Source organism: Lissotriton vulgaris, chromosome 1_1, assembly GCF_964263255.1.
Source record: "Lissotriton vulgaris chromosome 1_1, aLisVul1.2, whole genome shotgun sequence".
Lineage (NCBI taxonomy): Eukaryota > Metazoa > Chordata > Amphibia > Caudata > Salamandridae > Lissotriton > Lissotriton vulgaris.
Genome location: NC_141685.1, coordinates 851907371 through 851924761, shown reverse-complemented (window position 1 = coordinate 851924761; position 17391 = coordinate 851907371). Strand labels below are relative to the sequence as shown.

The window sequence follows — 17391 nt, the reverse complement described above, 5'->3', positions numbered from 1 at the left end:
CGGCGGTTTCCACAGCCGCCACCGCGTTGAAAGGATTGTTGCGGCGCATGGCTGGCAGCACGTGTGGGGACGCCCCTTCCTTGGCCACGAAAGGAGCGAAACGTACCCGTTTGCTGGCGCTGGGTCGAAAGACCCAAGGACTTGGCCGTGACCCTGGAGTCCTTGAAGCGTTCCAGCGCGTGGTCCGCCTTGTCACCAAAGAGGCGACAGCCATCGAACGGCATGTCCATCAAGGCATTCTGGACATCAGCCGAAAAGTTGGCGGATCTCAGCCAGGCGTGGCGACGAATCGCCACCGTCGTTGACATAGCTCTGCCCAGCGAGTCGGTCGTATCAAGACCACACCGTATTGAATATTTAGCTGCGTCTCGGCCCTCAGCCACAGCCTTGCCGAGCTTCGCCCGCACCTCCATGGGGCATTCTGGCAGCACTTCCGCGACCGTGTCCCACACCGAGTGGGTGTAGCGGCCCAAGAGGCATGCGGTGTTGCAAGACCGCAGTCCCAGACTCAGGGACGAGAAGACCTTCTTGCCATATTGGTCATACCTCTTGGATTCCCGATCGGGCGGGGCCGACGGGAATGCGGACTGGGAGGTAGAGGCCTGGACCACCAGACTCTCGGGAGTGGGATGGGCGGACAGGAATTTGGGGTCGTCCGGGCAAGGACGGTGGCGTCAGGCCACGTTCCGATCAACAGGCGAACCTGAAGCGGGCCTGGACCACGTGCCCAACAGAACGTCTGACAAGGCTTCGTTAAACGGCAGCAGAGGCTCCTGTGGGCATGACTGCGGTTTGAAGACCTCAGTGAGGATGTTAGGCCTCACGGCCGCGACGGGGAGCTCAAGGTGTAAGGCCTTGGCAGCCCTCATCAGCACCACTGAATATGCAGCTCCCTCCACCGACTCCACAGAAGGAGGAGATAAAACCAGGGTTAGGAGAATCGTCCAGACCACTGGCATCCCCCAAATCACCTGTCCAGTCCGGGTCATACTGGCACTCACGTGACAGAGGGTCCTCAGACCCCTCCCAACCTTCCCCGTATTCTTCATCATCTCCATACTCGGAGTCAACGATGTAGACCGGCTCCTCGGCGTTCACAGGCCCCATCGGCGTCGAACCCGGCGTCGATCGACGCCGGTCCGACTCCGCGTCCGGATTCGGGGAGGGCATGGGGACGGCGCCGCCCGGAGCCGGCGCCGGACCCCCGGCGCCGGCCGAAGCCGGCACAGGAGAACCGGCGCCACGCGGGGGCGGCGTCGGCGTCGGGGGTAACCCTGATGGAATCGGCGCCGAACCAGCCGGCAGGCCAGCCGGCGTCGACCCCGAAGGCCCTTGCGGCGCCGGGGTCGGAGCCGTCGGCGGCACCAGGCCCGGAGCACCCGATGGCGTCGAGCCAGGGACACCCGACCCGCCAGGGCCCCCGGATGGCAGCACTGGGCCCGAAGGCGCCGTAGGCCCCGTCGGAGAACTGAGCGCTCTCATGGCCATGAGGAACGCCTCAATCTCCTCAGGCGTCGCACCGTGCCCAGGGACTGGAGGGAATGGGGCAGGCCACGCTGTCGACTCACGCGGAGCCGCGGAGTTGGGGTCACCCGAACCCCCGGCCGCGTCGCGACGCGAGCGTCGGGGGGAGTCGGGGGTACGATGACGACGCCCCGACTTCTTGTGATTCTTACCTGATGAGCCCGACGAATGTCGACGACTTCCGGAGCGCTCGGCGCGGCTCCGCGACCGCTCCCTCGAACGCTCCCTGGACCTCCGGCCGGACCGAGACCTCTCCTGACGCGGGGCCGACACCCGGAGCTCAAGCAGCTTGCGGGACCGCTCCCGTCTAGCCTTGTTAGTGAGGGCCCGGCAGTCGACGCAGGCGTCCACGTCGTGGTCGGGGCCCAGGCACCGGAGACAGAGTCGGTGATGGTCCGTGACCGACATCGTGCGGTCACACCCTTCACAATTCTTGAAACCGGGCATCCTACCAGGCACAAAAAGAGTACTGCTCTTCGGATCTGCGCTTGCTGGCGCGGAAAAAAGAAGAACTGACGTCAGCGCGCGGAGGCGGCGTCTATATACTCCAGCGACGTCATCACGGCGCACGACGCCGACGACGGACGCGGAGCCGCAGGGGACGCCTGCAGACGACGCCTACCGACGCGCAGGGGTACTGCTACGCAAAAGTTTCCGGATCCAGACTGACGCCTGGGGATATTCTAAGGTAAGGAATCTAACACTAACGTGTTTCTTTCAGATGTAGAATTGACCTCAGAGACACAGCTTTTCCTGACCCCGACGGAGAACTGTGGGTGGACGGCTCTTGCGTCAAACTCCCCGATGGCACCACTTCAGCTGCCTATGCAGTCACCACGGCTCAAACTGTAGTCGAGACAGCCCGCATCACGCAACGATCTGCCCAGGCAGCGGAACTGATTGCCCTGACACGAGCCTGCATTCTAGCAGCAGGAACCACAGCGAACATTTACACCGACAGCCAGTACGCCTTCGGGGTGGTTCACCATTTTGGGCTCCTTTGGAGGGAAAGGGGATTCTTGACCTCACACAGCACCCCCATCTTGCATCCGCCTTGATCGAAGCTGTCCTTCTCCCCAAAAGGCTTGCGGTCATCAAATGCCAGGCACACAAGAAAGTGACAGACATTATTGGACAGGGAAATGCACTAGCTGACATCACTGCTCGAACGACAGCTGAAAATAGGACGACTACACGTATGTACGTGACCAGGTCACAAGCAGAAAAATGGACTGACGCTAGGGACACTATTAGAGACATTCAAATGGCTAGCACACAACACGAATTGACTGAATGGGCACGGGTGGGATTAAAAGACGACGAAGGCTGCTGGCGGACAAAAAACACAAACAAATGGTTGCTACCTGACTCATACCGGATTCCCATCCTGACTATGGCACACTCCCCTGCCCACATAGGATCAGCCCCCATGATTGAACTTGTCTCCAGAGTTTGGCACAATGATAAAATCACAGACTCCGCCAAACGTCTGGTCCAACAATGCTTGATATGCCTGCAACACAACCCCGGGAAAGGAACTGTAGTACCCCGGGGAGGGTTTGGGGTCCCCAATCACCCGTTTGAAGTCCTGCAGATGGACTACATCCAGCTAGACAGATGCCAAGGCCTGAAATATGTACTTGTTGTGGTATGCGCATTTAGCAAATGGGTGGAAGCATACCCAACCCGTGACAACACTGCTATGGCCACTGCAAAAGTACTGTTAAAGGAATTTTTCCCTCGCTACGGCCTTTGTCGAATTTTATGGAGCGACAATGGCCCCCACTTCATAGCCGAAGTCATCCAGCTCATCTTAAAGGGGCTGGGCATCAAGCAGAAGTTCCACGCAGTCTTCCACCCCCAGTCTGCTGGACTTGTTGAGCGGCACAATGCCACACTAAAGCTTAAGCTGGCCAAGATAGTGGCTACCACGGGTCTGAAATGGCCAGACGCCCTCCCACTGGCATTGCTATCGATGCGTTCCACCCCCACCAAACATCACTTGACACCTTACGAGGTTGTTTTCGGTCGACCCATGAGTGTCTGGTCTGCACCGAAACCAACTTCCATTCATGACGTCCCGGACGTCCTAATGTCTGATTATCTGTATAAATTGACTGAAACTCTGTCTGTCATTCATCAGCAGGTGCAGCAGGCCATCCCCGATGCTTCCAGGGGTCCGGGTCACAACATCCAACCTGGGGATTATGTGCTGATCCGGAATTTTCAGCGGGCGAAGAGTCTGGAACCCCGGTGGACGGGCCGCTGGCACGTATTGATCACCACCCGGACGGCTCTTCGAGTGGAGGGGAAACGGCACTGGCTGCACGCACACCACTGCAAAAAGGTCTCCTCGACCTTGGTCACAACAGAAAGCATCGACAACCAAGAAGAGCTCCTGAACAAGGACCGACCGTCACTAACCTGCTATCCTGATACCGAGACACTTGAACTTACAAAAGCCTCTGATCCCACTGTGCCATCCAGAGAAGGGTATTTCCTGCGTCGAAAGGAGGGAGCTTCGGCTAAGTAGACCACGGACTAAGTTAAATCTCAGAACGGTGACCTAAACACCACCAAGGGTCAACCGGAGAGAAGTTAAACGAAGTCTGTGGTTCTGCCCGCTACCGAGCACCTTGACGATGATGGAAGCGCCAGATAAAAAGATGATGGAAGCGCCAAATAAGAAGATGATGGAAGCAACAGGAAATACCCACTACAGAAACCCAAAAACAGACAGACTCCACAGCTCAAAGACAATTGCACTTTTCATCACAATCCTTTTCTGCTTTCTCCTCATGACCACACTCTGGATTGTGGAAGAAAAAACACCTGCTCATGAAACATTCCTGACCACTGCTCAGCCTACCACCATGAAGGAACATTACCTGATTTCGCTCTCTCCTCAACTCAGAGAGAGGCGAAAGGAGTTTTGGAATAACTCCTTTGTACAGCTGCTGCACCAGCACAATCTTGCCACCAATGCCACCAACTGTTGGATCTGTGGGTTGCTACCCCACGCCACTGGACATTCAATACCTTTCATCCCTTCGCCCTTCTCAATTCACGGCTCCTGCCTTGCTTGGCTGATCCTCCTGCAAGAAAGCTATAAGGACAATGCCACCTCCAGCAAAACCATAACGCATTTCTTCCACGAGGTCTGGCGAAACAAAACCAAGACTCACTTCTGTCCGCAGACCTCCAACAACTCTATCCACATGGACATCCCTGCTAAAGAACGAATTGAAATGCAGGTGTTCAACAATCCAACTAGACCCACCTTCTCCTACCTACGGAAACGAACGGCTGCCACCCTGACTGTGGCTCTATCTGTCATCAACGTCACAGGCCACATGTGCATAGAAGGGCTTGGGACACAGTTGGTAGGCCGCAGTGCTTGCCGTTTTACCAGAACTTTGGACTCCACTGATCCACCTTCCTTTGTATCGTCCCCAAACATGTACTTCGTCTGCGGCACAAAGGCTTACACCTGGCTCCCCAAAGGCTGGGGGGGCACTTGTTTCATCTCCTTCATCCTTCCTCCGACTTATGTGGCTCCAGCGAATCACCATAGACAAAAACGAGCCAAGGACATTGAACAAGCCGACTCAACAGGAGCACAGTTCCTCGATGCTATGAAGGGACTTGTTCCGCTCTGGGGCCCGATGGCAAACAGCCGTGCCATCCGACATCTGACTCAGGCAGTTGAGACAACAATGAACATCACAGCTGGTACCCTTGCTAACAACACCGCCGAGCTGCAAGCAGTCCGCTTGGTGGCACTCCAGAACCGCCTTGTCCTAGATGTGGTTCTTGCGGACCGTGGTGGAGCATGCCGCATTATTGGGTCCAGCTGCTGTACATACATACCGGACAATTCACCCTCAGTGTACAAAGCCATCGAACATCTCCACAGACTCTCTTCAGAAGTCCACCAGGAGCAGGAAGAATGGTCACTTGGTGGATGGTTCTGGAGTACTGTTAAGAACTGGGGCTGGAGACTGTTTATCATTATCCTGATTCCTGTAGTTGTAATATGCGGTCTATGCTTAGGAATTCAATGCCTGCCACCTCTGTGTTCATTATGTACAAATTGTATTTGCCCTAAGACTGTGGACTTTGGAAATGAACGCATGGGAGCATTGTATGATGCCGAGGTCAGGAATTTAATGAAGATCGATATCGAGTAGGCAAGCTGGCTAGATATGTTGAAAAGGGAGGACTGTTAAAACTTAGGCTGCAGCATCAACATTATCGGCGCCATCTTGCCCCCTTTTCGAGCCCATTCATGCGCGTAAGCGGCAACCATTTTGAGTACCATGGCCTCTCTGCCCATCGTTGATAGCCAGCGCGTCTCTCTCTCTCTCCTGACCTCGCAAAGCATCCCCCGCACGCTGACAGCCCCCGCTCTCACATGCCTCGGGTCATAAACCCCTCTTCCACGCAGCTCTGCCTCGGAACCCCATCCTGTTCCCAGCGCAACACCTCCCTCCATTCCTTTCATGGTCCCGGATCCTTTGATAAAACCCCCTTTCCTCTGTACCCGTTTGTCTTCCTCGTTCCCAGGCCGCCACCTGGCCCTGCGGATACTGTTATTGCCCCCCCCCCTCCTGTACAGTAGGAAGCTTCCCCCATCAAAGGATCCATGAGTTGATCAAAGCCCCCACCCCATGAGATCCGATCGACCTCACACATTCCGTGAATCGGCGGAATGTCCAGCTGCGCGATAATCATCACCTGTTGTGACCGGGGTGGGGACTTCAACTGTAAATGTGTGTGGGTTGGCCTGAAGCGGGGATTCCGAGGATGTCTTTCCTTACATCAAAGTAATGACAGATGTGTTTAACGTAATAAAGCAATAAACTCGTGTATAAGAGGCCAGGCCTCGGAGATGCGGTTAGAGCACCTCGAGAAGATACCCTGTTGTCTGATTTGATGTGTTCTGCTCCGTCGGAATAAAACTTCTGTTTCCTGCCTTCCAGTCTCCAGCGCCTGCCTCTTTGTTTGGTAACTTGAGTGGGTATAGAGGCGGTTAACGCCGGGCAACTTTGAAAAAGGTCATCAGCCCTCCCTTTTTCCACACCAGCAGTATAATATAATTATATATTTGTAAGCCTGACACAGTTGTTTGTCCATGCAGATGAAGTCCTCCGGGAGTGGAGACAGCAAATTATTTCTGGTAGGAGCACGCAATGAAACTCTAAAAAGGTCCCTTTCCCACTTCAGGGAAGTCACTTATCATGGAGTGATCCCCCAGGGATTATCCCACAAAAGGTATGCAAACCAGCATTTGCAATGCAATCGGTCTCCCCTTTGCGACCTTATAAAGTCTTAGAGCCAGTCGCTCTAAACATTTAAGCTAATCATTAATCTCCAGCATTAAAGACCCGAGCTAAAGCCGAGGGCCTTTAACCAGGGAGCGGAACTTTAATGGCCGGTAGAGCCCGATACGGTTATTATAACATTCCGCCACTAGAGGGCAGAATGTTCTAATTTGTAAATCAAAGACCTCACGGAGCCCGAGCGGGTTGATATCCCCTCAGGCTAAATGAGGCCTTTGTTCACAGCTGTTGATGTGAACAAACATTGGAATGTTGATGCTCCAGGCTTCTTCTAGCCATTAGAAGTCCGGATCACTCTATTGTTTTCAATGGAGCTCCCAACATTTCAATGTTTTAATAAGTTTCAAGCTATGCAGCACATTATCCTGGGTGCTAAGACAAGAAAGACATCAACAGTACTAGAGTCTGCAAAGACTGCAACAGCAGAACACAAAGTTTGAGAAAATGCCCCACTGGGTCACTAAATTCAGTCCTTCCAAAGCAAAGAAACAGACTAATACATTTAAATTATTGCTCTATTATGTTCTCATTTCTATTTGAAACAAGCATGCCTACTGCTAGCACATGTGTGCAGAAAGAAACTTTGAAATGTAACTGTCTGCTGTGCCCCCGGAATGCAGGCTTACCAACCATGATCGCCTCAGAGCAGCACTGCCAGCAGTGATGTAGGCGTAGTCATTTTGGAACGTCTCTACAAGGGTCTTGCATAACAGCCACTCCTGCAATGCCCCCTTGCACCAAGGTAATAATACCAATGCAATAATGTTAGTACTAACTCTCACAGTGTTGCATGATTTATCATTAAAATATCCACTTAAAAAATATTTTGGAAATTATACGTTCTGAAAATATACACATTTTCGTTTGAAATACACACTTTTCAATTTTGATAAACTTATATTAATTGAGCCAAGCAAAAGCTTCTAATTTAGAAGAATGGACTACACACAGGAGAGCTACTCGCAGGTAGCTGGAGAGCCTCCAGTAGCTCACAAGCTACTCACTGGAGACTCCTGCCCTAGAGGGTTTCCAGTGAGAACTTTATCCTGGAGTGATGGACATCATATTTTCCCCATTAGTGCCCTTGCATGGATACCTTTGCCATAGTCCTGAACAGGACAAGTCTGGTTTTGTGCCATACCCTTCCCTCTAAATGGTTCCTTGGGAGATGCCTTCAGGTTCACATGGATATTCACAGGGGTTGCCATGCCTATAGAAGCCACTTATTTTAAAGGACCCGAGGAAGGTGCGGGAAGGTCAAGCACACCGTATTTCTAATCACCCTAGACTGGATTAATGATTTTGTGCACTAAATTGTTGGAATTCAGCATTTTGGCCCCTCTTCCACACAGAGAAGACCTGCTTTTGTAGCAGGATGGTACAGAAAAATTCTCAGATGCCATAACTGCACTTGTGAAGATAGCCAAGTGTCAATCAAGGACTTTTTGTTAACCCCTGCAAGTGGCAGATCTCATCTTGACTACAGAGAACCTGTTACAAAAATGAATGTATGGGCCCTTGGTTCAAATTTGTTGAATGGTGTGAGTCCAAGGATTTGAACCCATTAAAGTCTGGCCTTTCTGACGTTCTGCACTTTGCCCATTTCCTCGGCCAACAGGGCTTGGTAGGGGGGGGGGGGGGAATACAATTATTTGGGTAAAAGGTCAAGGGTAGACTGTAGAGTTAAGGGTAGTGCTCTTTTTACGAATTGCAGGAAAGTTAGTGCTAATCGGACATCAACAGGAATGCTATTTCAGATTCTAGTAGCATGAACAGAGAATGATTGCCTTTATGCAGTGTTTTGTCGCCAGTTTGGCGTGATCACCTAGACATGGATATTTGGTTTCAAGGTAAGCTGGGGCCTGTTGTTGTTCAGGGCTTTATAAGTGATGCAGGTCGTCTTGAAGATGATCTATGCTGGAAGGGGGAGTCAGTGTAGATGTTTTAAAGTGGGGGTGATTTAGTTTAATATTTTAGAACCTTTCATGAGCCATGTCGCTGCCTATAGGATACCATTTAAAGATGTTAGGGTAGTATCAGGGAGGTGGCTGAGGAGGGCATTTCCTCAATCCACTGGGACAGGACTAAGGATTGTACTATTGCTCTGAAGTTATATTCTGAGAGAAAGTGCTTCATGCTGTTCAAAAGGGAGAGCTGTCCGGGTCTTCCTTGCAATGTGTTACTTGAATGAGAGGTTTGCATGAAGGATGATTCTCAGATATTTGGCATGGTCTGTCAGCACTGGGCTGGACAACTATTAGGTTTAAGTTGGAGATCCAGGCTTTAATCCTTGGTTGTTTGGTGCTGCTGGCAAATAGGAGGAATTCAGTATTTGTGGGGTTTACCTGCAGGATGGTAGTTTACATCCACGGCTGGATGTGGTTTAGGCAGGATTTTAACCTGTATGTTGCTTGCTGAGATTTTTAGGTTTATTTTATTTTATTTTGAAAGTTTTATATAGCGCGAACAAGATCTTTGCAGATATCAGAGCGCTTTACAAAGAAGGGGGAGCTGGATATCATTTGCATATTTGAAAGATCTGAATGCTGCTGTCTGTAAAAATGGATCTAAGATATTCCATATAGAGCTTTAAGAGGATAGGCGAAATGGTCGGAGACCTGGGGTATTTAGCAGGAGGGTAGTGTCTGATCATGTGCAACCTATTAGCATGAGCTGGCATCCGTTGGTGAGGTAGGATGTGAACAATTTTAGAATAGTGCCTGAAAATCCCACCCATTTTTTCATACTGTTAGACAAATGGATTGCCAACTGTGTCAAAAGCTGCAGAGTGGTCAAGGGGGTGGAGTTGTTTCGGTCCGTGAGGAGGACAGCTACTTGAAGTGTAACTGTTTCAGTTCAGAAGTGTGACTTGAAGCCTTATTTATAGCCATGTAGAACATTATTCTTGCTGATGTACTGCGATTGCTGGGTGGGGACAGGTCATAAGGATGAAGGTGGCGAGGTCAGCTAGGTCAAATGATGGTTTAAATAGCAGGTGAAAGATTTGTACTGCCTTAAGGATATCAGGGAATCTTCCTTGGCTTAGGAAGGCATTGACATTGTGGAGAAGGGGTGTGTGAACTTATCCTTGGAACGATTTGATGATGAAAAGGTGAAGATCGTCATCCTAACCGGAAGTTACCTTGAGAGAGTTCAGGATAATGGAGAGAGCCTTCTACAAAAGTAGATTTAGGTGGTCCATTTGCAGGTGAGGCGATCGGGGATTGATGGAAGCGAGGGGGTTGAGGAAGGGGTAAAGATCTTGGATCAAATTTTGGCTATCTTCTCGGTGGAGATGTTGATGGAGCTCCATTTGTCAACTCAAGAAGGGACTTTGGGTTCCAAGAGAGAGCTGGTGCAATGTTCGACAGCCTTCCTTGGACAGAGAGTTACTTCTAGTGGTTGCCTCACAGGCAGCTGTCTTGAAGTAACAGGCTTTGCCAGTTATAAAGAGTAGTGTGCGATTAGACCAGTGTTTCGAGTAGGGTGAGGTCATCTAAGAGTTTGTCTTTATTTTTATGTTTTTATATGGTATATTTATTTTTGCAAATCTCATGAGTGCACCAGGGTGCAGAGGGCTTTTGCTGAGTGGATCAGATCTTCAATGGAGCATAGCGTTTGAAATAAGTTCTAAAAGTGGCGCTGTAAATGCTGAAGATAGTACAGACATCTGAGGTGTGCTGGAAGTGTTCAGGCAAGTTTAGCTCTTGTTTTTATTTTCCTAGATGGATGTCACCGATGGAATGGTAGGTTGCTTGTCCTCTTTTCGGTTACCACGGAGGCTGATTGTAATTGCAAAATTGTGAATGGAATGGCAAAGTGGTTGGTTCAGTTCAGGGTTACAGGTGTCTGGTCGTGGATATCTGGAGATGCTGACAGGATGAAGTTCAGTGCACTCCCTTTGGAGTGGTTTGGGTTGTTGAGGGAATGTTTTTATATAAAGTCAGTAGAAAGCATTCTTCATGCAATTAGTGCTGGAGTTGCCAGGGAGTTGGCGGTCTCCGTTGAATGTAGAGTGCATGTGCTGGATAGAGGCAGGCCAGATTTTTGCTAAGGTACCCCTTACCACACATTTTCTGAATTGTCTGTTATGCATGTTTCCACCTACTATATTTATTGCTCAACCATTCAAATCAATTGAATGTTGGCAGGTTTGTTTTATTACCTAAAGTCCTGTATTGTTGGGGATAACAACACTGACTCCATCGGACAAAAAAAGGTACTCCCCTCCGGTACCAATATTTTTGACTCATCCCTCCCTTCTCCCCTGATTAACATAGAGACCCATATTAAGTACGGTGTTAAATGCTGATACTTTTGTGAAATCTGTCCTGGTTTGTCTCTGCAGTCCTCGATTGGGCACAAATACAAATAACTGAGGTGAGTGCACCAGTCAGCATCTTACACACCCAGAAGTGCTCATATTCTAAGTAGGCAGTGCAACAAATGAGTTGCGTGGTACCACCTTGCAGTGGGTGGAGCACTAGTCCTCGGGGAAAAAGGGTTTCCAGACCCACTCTGGCAACTGGAGAATATTCATAAAGTGAGTAAGCTGAAGGATTACACAGTATGCACTAGAAACATTAACAAAGGTAAGTAACTTTTTCTTTGCTGCTGGATTCCACTTGCCCACCTAGTGTAGGATAAGAAGTCCTTGTGATACTGAAATCGGGGGAAGTTAGAAGTAGCGTCTCAAGAACAGGAGAACGTGATGAGAAAACCAGAAAAATAAATCCCATTTAGATCTCAGCCTAACAAACCACGAGTATCACTCAAATGGTGACTTAAGTATAAATATGTCACACTTTTACTGAAAAGCACATAGTTTGTGCTCTTGGCCTTAGCAATGCCTTACACAATCTACCTAAACCATTTGCAAAAAATCTGAGGTCTGTAGTGGTTAGAGCACCTTTACCAGCTGAAGGACAGTCTGAGCATTGGTACGAGGGTGTTAAAGTCCATAATAGCTGCACACTCTAGAACACTAATAGGCCAGAAATTTCTCCTGCAGTTTTGGATACAAGCAGCCAAATAGTTTAAACAGAGGAAAAAGGGGAACAATGAGTGGACTCTTACGCAAACAAAGTTTCTAACAGTTGCCTCATCTACCTGACAGAGTGCCACTGGGATCTAATTCTCTGAAGCATGTATCTCACAAAAAGCTCCCACCAGTTGTAATGGGACACTACCCTATCATCAAGCCACTGGCTTTTTCCTGTTAGAACCTACAATCAAACCAGGGCATCTAAGAACATAGGGTACATATTGTAAACTTTATTAATTAGTTACTTTCTGAGGGGTAGGAATGAGGTACAACAAAGAAGGTGCATCCTTACCTAATATTCTCAGGCAGATGTCACAATTTGAGCAGAAACACCAAAGGTACACTTTGCTTACCATGAAAATTGAGAGGTTCCTACATAAAATCAATAAGAGGAAGACCTTGAAATCTATGCAGAAATCTCAACTGTACTACTAATGTACAACGGCCACTTAAAAATAAAAGATAGACCTTTGGCAATAACAAGCCAAAAATAACTAGAAATCTTTTGTGCAGCTTCTAAATCTAGTCCTGGAAAGGGCATTTAGATTTGTGCTGAAGCAAAAGAGATGCCACCGGTAACAAATGAAGATAAGGATCTGAGCTCAGTCATCATGATGTGCATTAAGTGAAGCACTTCAATTACACACCAAAAAACTAGCATGTAATAGTGAAACAGATGAGCCCAAATCCCCAGGACCAGGCTCTAAATGAAACGGCTCAAATCAATTACTGCAGTGTATTCCAGTCCAGGGGAAAGAGGTATGTAGGACACACATGGGGAGGCACAATAGGTTCACCAGGGCTAAAATTCACACCTGCTCAAATATGCTAACAATAAAGGTATCCCCGAGTAAAATGCAGAGACAAATCAATACATGAAAAAAAAATTGTGGACTCTGGAATTCATTCTGCAGCAAAAGAGATTTTGTTTGAGCGCTATATGTAAATATTGAAATAAGTAAGTTAACATTTTAGTTTTAAATGTTTTATAAACTTGTTCTCACCTCTGCTCACCTTGAACACTGAAGACATTTCTAAAGGTTTATTGATTTTGTGAAGATCAATTGACTGGGAATATCCAACTATTATCATATCTGAAATTTACTAATGCAGGTTTAATGTTTGGAAATTGGAAACCTGCTTGATATCTGGATCAGAGCAAATGGATTTGGTCCCCTCATTTATAAAATATTTCCAAATGGGAAATAGAATAAGTGGGGGGGAATAGTGGAGAGAAATCGCTACACGTGTGCAATGGCCTGTGGTATGAAGCACTAGATTATAAGGCCAGAATTAGTGCCCGACATTCAGTGCCATGGCAAAATGTCACAAGAAAGCACCAGATTAAAACATATGGTCTAAAATTACATAATTGTTATGAGAAATTAAGTACACAAACAGCAATATCTAATTAGGCTGGGGCGCTGTAAATCCTTGCACATGAGCTAATACACACACATTACTTGAGGTATGACCAAATGAAGGAGCAAGAGCAGAATACTAGCTCAGAGAAGCCAAAGAATCTCAAAGTAATGTTGCTGTAGGTTCTTGAGGAACTGGAGGATGGGCAGACAAGCGTCACCCCACTTCAGACGTCTACAGTCTGAGCACCAATGTAGTAACTGCTTTGATGCTTACTGCAGGATCTGCTTTGCACGTCAGAAGTCGGATTTGGAATCACAGACTGAAAAGTGTTTCACAAGGGCGGGAAAGTGAAAGAAGAAAGGCAACTGAGCGCCCAAGTCTTTTTTCCAATTAAACTATGTGAAAGTTTCGGAGGAAAGCCTCAAAAGAGGCAGGTGGTCCACCAAGGCACCTGGACATGTGCTAGAAGCAGCCCCAATCAATTTAGATGAGGAAGGTCCAGGCTTAGACAAGGGCATATGAAAGAAAGTGCATTTGCCTAGTACAATGACAAAAACATTTTGGGATCACTGTATGGACATCTCTATCTGGTATAAAATCTTTCTTGTGTGGGCAAGACAGGGCATGAAGAATATATGTGCTAAACAAAGAACAAGAAATGATGACAAAAATGGAGAAAATAACCTTTTCTAGTGGACTGTTAAATTTTGAGGACATCCCTGAAAATCTAACTGATGTCAATAATTAGCAATGTAACTTGCAATAAAACAATATTGTTGGAAAGTTTAAAACAATAACCTGCAGAATTATCCCATCACTGAAACAAAGACCAAATACAGTGCTATGTAATTTCCTATGTCATAAGCAGAAGTTACAGGGCCTCTGGCACTCACCAAGCCCATCAATGTCATCTAACTTCTCATCTGCATTTCTTCCTTCTTCTGCACTTCCAAACAAGCGCAATTCAGACACTTCACTTTCGCTTCTATCAACAAGCATGCACTGCAGAGGGTGGAAAAACATGTAAACAAAAATGTTATGACAATGGAAAATGGTACAGACAACCAGTTCATTCCAATAGAAGGCTCATAAATACCACTCACATCTGTGCTGGTAGGAGGGGTCTCTGGACTGCTGACCTGCTTCAGACCTTGTGGGGCGGCAGTGAAAGAAATATCCTCCAGGTAGGTGGCTTCTGATTGAGAGGAAGGAGAGACCGACATGTCAAAGACCTTTTCGTAGTGCGTTATGAGGAGTTCCACTACGCGAGCCTGATATGGGTAGTCCACAAGAGAAGAAAGAGAAATGGTAGCATCTGTCTGCCGTGGTCGTATGAGCGTTGGACCAAAAATGATGCCAAGGTTGCTGGCCGACATTTTATTATCTTCTACTTGTTCTGCAACTCTGACAAAGAAAGGTAAGAAGCTGGTTATTACAAGGATGTTAAAGGTGATGTCTAAACAAACATTTTTTTTTAATGTTCACACAATAGGACCCGAACATTTAAAACAAAATATTTTATGTAAGTATGAAGATTGACATTTAAGTAAAAAAAAAAAATTAACTAATATATATCTATATATATTACCTACTGGCGGTCGCCAGTAGGTATATATAGTTAGGACCTAGTTTCCATAGGAAATCCGCAACATTCTATTGGGAATAACTTTTGCGCCGGTGGATGAATCTTTGTGTATTTCTCAAAGAAGATGGCCCGTTACGCTCTGCTCCTTCCCTGAAAGTGTCGGGGGGATTAGTCAAGCGGGGGCAGAGAAAAAAGGGGGGGTCCCAAAACGTGTATTCCCCATGTTAATTTCTATAGGACGATTAGGCATGGCTACAGCCCGAACCGCTGAACGGAATTACACCAAACTTGGCAAAATGGTAGGGACTGCTACGCAGTAGGGCCTTTTGTTTAAATGGTGTAAATCCCTCCAGTAGTTCCTGAGAAAATCAAAAGAGAAAAAATATATATATCTATAGCAGCTTACTGTAAGATTACTGTAAGCTTACTGTACTCCGTACCTTTCCGAGCACAAGCTGAATGCTAATTGGCTGTCAACTGTCTGTCAACACTCCAAACAGAAAGTGATGGCAGCCATCTTGTGCCTCGGTAGACTGAGGCACAGGAAAGCAGACAACCAAACTTGTAGAACTCAAAAAGGGGGCAGGGTAGAAGCACCCTGACCCCCTAGGCCTGTTCAGGGGGTCCCACAAGGACCCCCAGCCCCTTTTTTAAAAATCACGGGGTATGCGCACCGTACGCGTACCATACAGAGTACAGTTGCTTACCGTACTCGTACGGTGCGCATACCCCGCTTTAAAAAAAATATAAAAATACATTTTGGGGCCTGGGGGGTCCTTATGGGACCCCTGAGCAGGCCAAGGGGGTCAGGGTGCTTCTACCCTGCTCCCTTTACGTGTTTTGCACCTTTGTTTCACTGCTTTCTTGTGCCTTCGTTCTACCGAGGCACAAGATGGCTGCCAACACTTCCTGGTTTGGAGTGTTGACAGACAGTGGCAGCCAATCAGCATGCCTTCCCGAGAAAGCTGCATGCTCATTGGCTGTCAACATTTCTAACCAGGAAGTGTTGCCATCCATCTTGTGCTCGATAGACAAAGGCAAAAGAAAGCAAAAAAACAAACGTGAAGAACACAAAAAAAGGGGCAGGGTAGATACACCCTGACACCCTAGGCCTGCCCAGGATGTCCCACAAGGACAATAAAGGACCAAATTATTTTTTTTTTTAAATTGGTCTGTTTTTAAAAAAATTACCCCACGGGGGACCAAATCGCGGGGACATAGTGATAAAGAAGTGTGGGGGGGTCCACAATCCCCCCCACACTTCCCCAAGGACTGCCGCCCAGGAGGCAAAGCAAGGCAGCCCCCTGGCTTATACTGGTGGCTCCTGGTGGGCTAGTTGCTCGCCAGGGACCCCCAGTATGTAAGGAGAATTAGTTCCTCCTCTGCAAACGCGCCAGTGGTTGCGCTGCAGAGTGTTGTAAAAAGGGGGCATGCCCTCTGAACACCTGCCTGAAAAAATGTAGTAAATCAGTATAAAAAAAAATACATTTACAAATTGTCATTTAAAAAACCGTCGAAATTCAATTAAAAAAACATAGGTTTCAGGCCTTCTATAGTTAGGAATTAGCATTTAAAAAAACCTTGCAAATTCAATTAAAAAAACATAGGTTTCAGGCCTTATATAGTTAGGAATTAGCATTTAAAAAACCTTGCAAATTTACTGAAAAAAACCATAGGTTTCAGGCCTTATATAGTTAGGAATTAGCATTTAAAAAACCTTGCAAATTCACTGAAAAAACCATAGGTTTCAGGCCTTATATAGTTAGGAATTAGCTTTTAAAAAACCTTTGAAATTCACTCAAAAAAACTATGTTTTAGGGGTGTTATAGTTAGCTGGACATTTCACTCATACAAAACCATTGAAATCGCTCTTATATAGTTAGTTGTACTAACTATATTTCGCTCACCCGCAATCCACTGCTGATGATGTCACATTTTACATCATTCATGACATGGTCAGTGACATCACTGATGACATCTCAAATGACATCAATGATGACATCACTGATGACATCATCCACGTGACAATCACATACACCTTTTCATACACTAGTAAAATCTTTCATCACTCTTTGTAAAATACAGAGTATCATATTTGAATCCATTGACGCAGCAATACAAGTATTTAAAAACCCACTCATTGAATCCTAGATGTATACACACATCTAATCACTTAACTGTAGATTCACTCATACATGCTGTCAATGAACAATAGAACACTATCAAAAATACTTATACACCTATATCGACATTACACACCAGCACACAACCTATTCACACATGAAGTTATCCTACTCACTTATGCAAACAATGGATCATACTTACATAATTACTTAGCTACACACTTATACAAACACCACTTCATCTATTCATTTAGATAGTAAGTCATATTTAGTAGATTATAAAATCATTATTACAAGTATACAGTTATCCATACAGTCACTCACACAATCATTGAGTCTTATGTATACTTATTTATATACAACAACTGACACATACACTGCCTTTTATTTTTCTAGTTTGTTGGACAT

At 47.0% G+C, this 17391-nt stretch overlaps 1 protein-coding gene across 1 annotated transcript in view; it reads right to left on the bottom strand.

Moving 5' to 3' along the window:
- ARHGAP29 (Rho GTPase activating protein 29) overlaps nucleotides 1-17391 on the bottom strand; it is a 393170-nt gene that overhangs the window by 25933 nt on the left and 349846 nt on the right. The window contains exons 21-22 of the mRNA XM_086957877.1: nucleotides 14379-14679; nucleotides 14169-14277 (exon numbers count right to left, since the gene is read on the bottom strand). Of these exons, the coding sequence (XP_086814003.1) occupies nucleotides 14169-14277; nucleotides 14379-14679 (410 nt within the window). The remainder of the gene's footprint in view (nucleotides 1-14168; nucleotides 14278-14378; nucleotides 14680-17391) is intronic.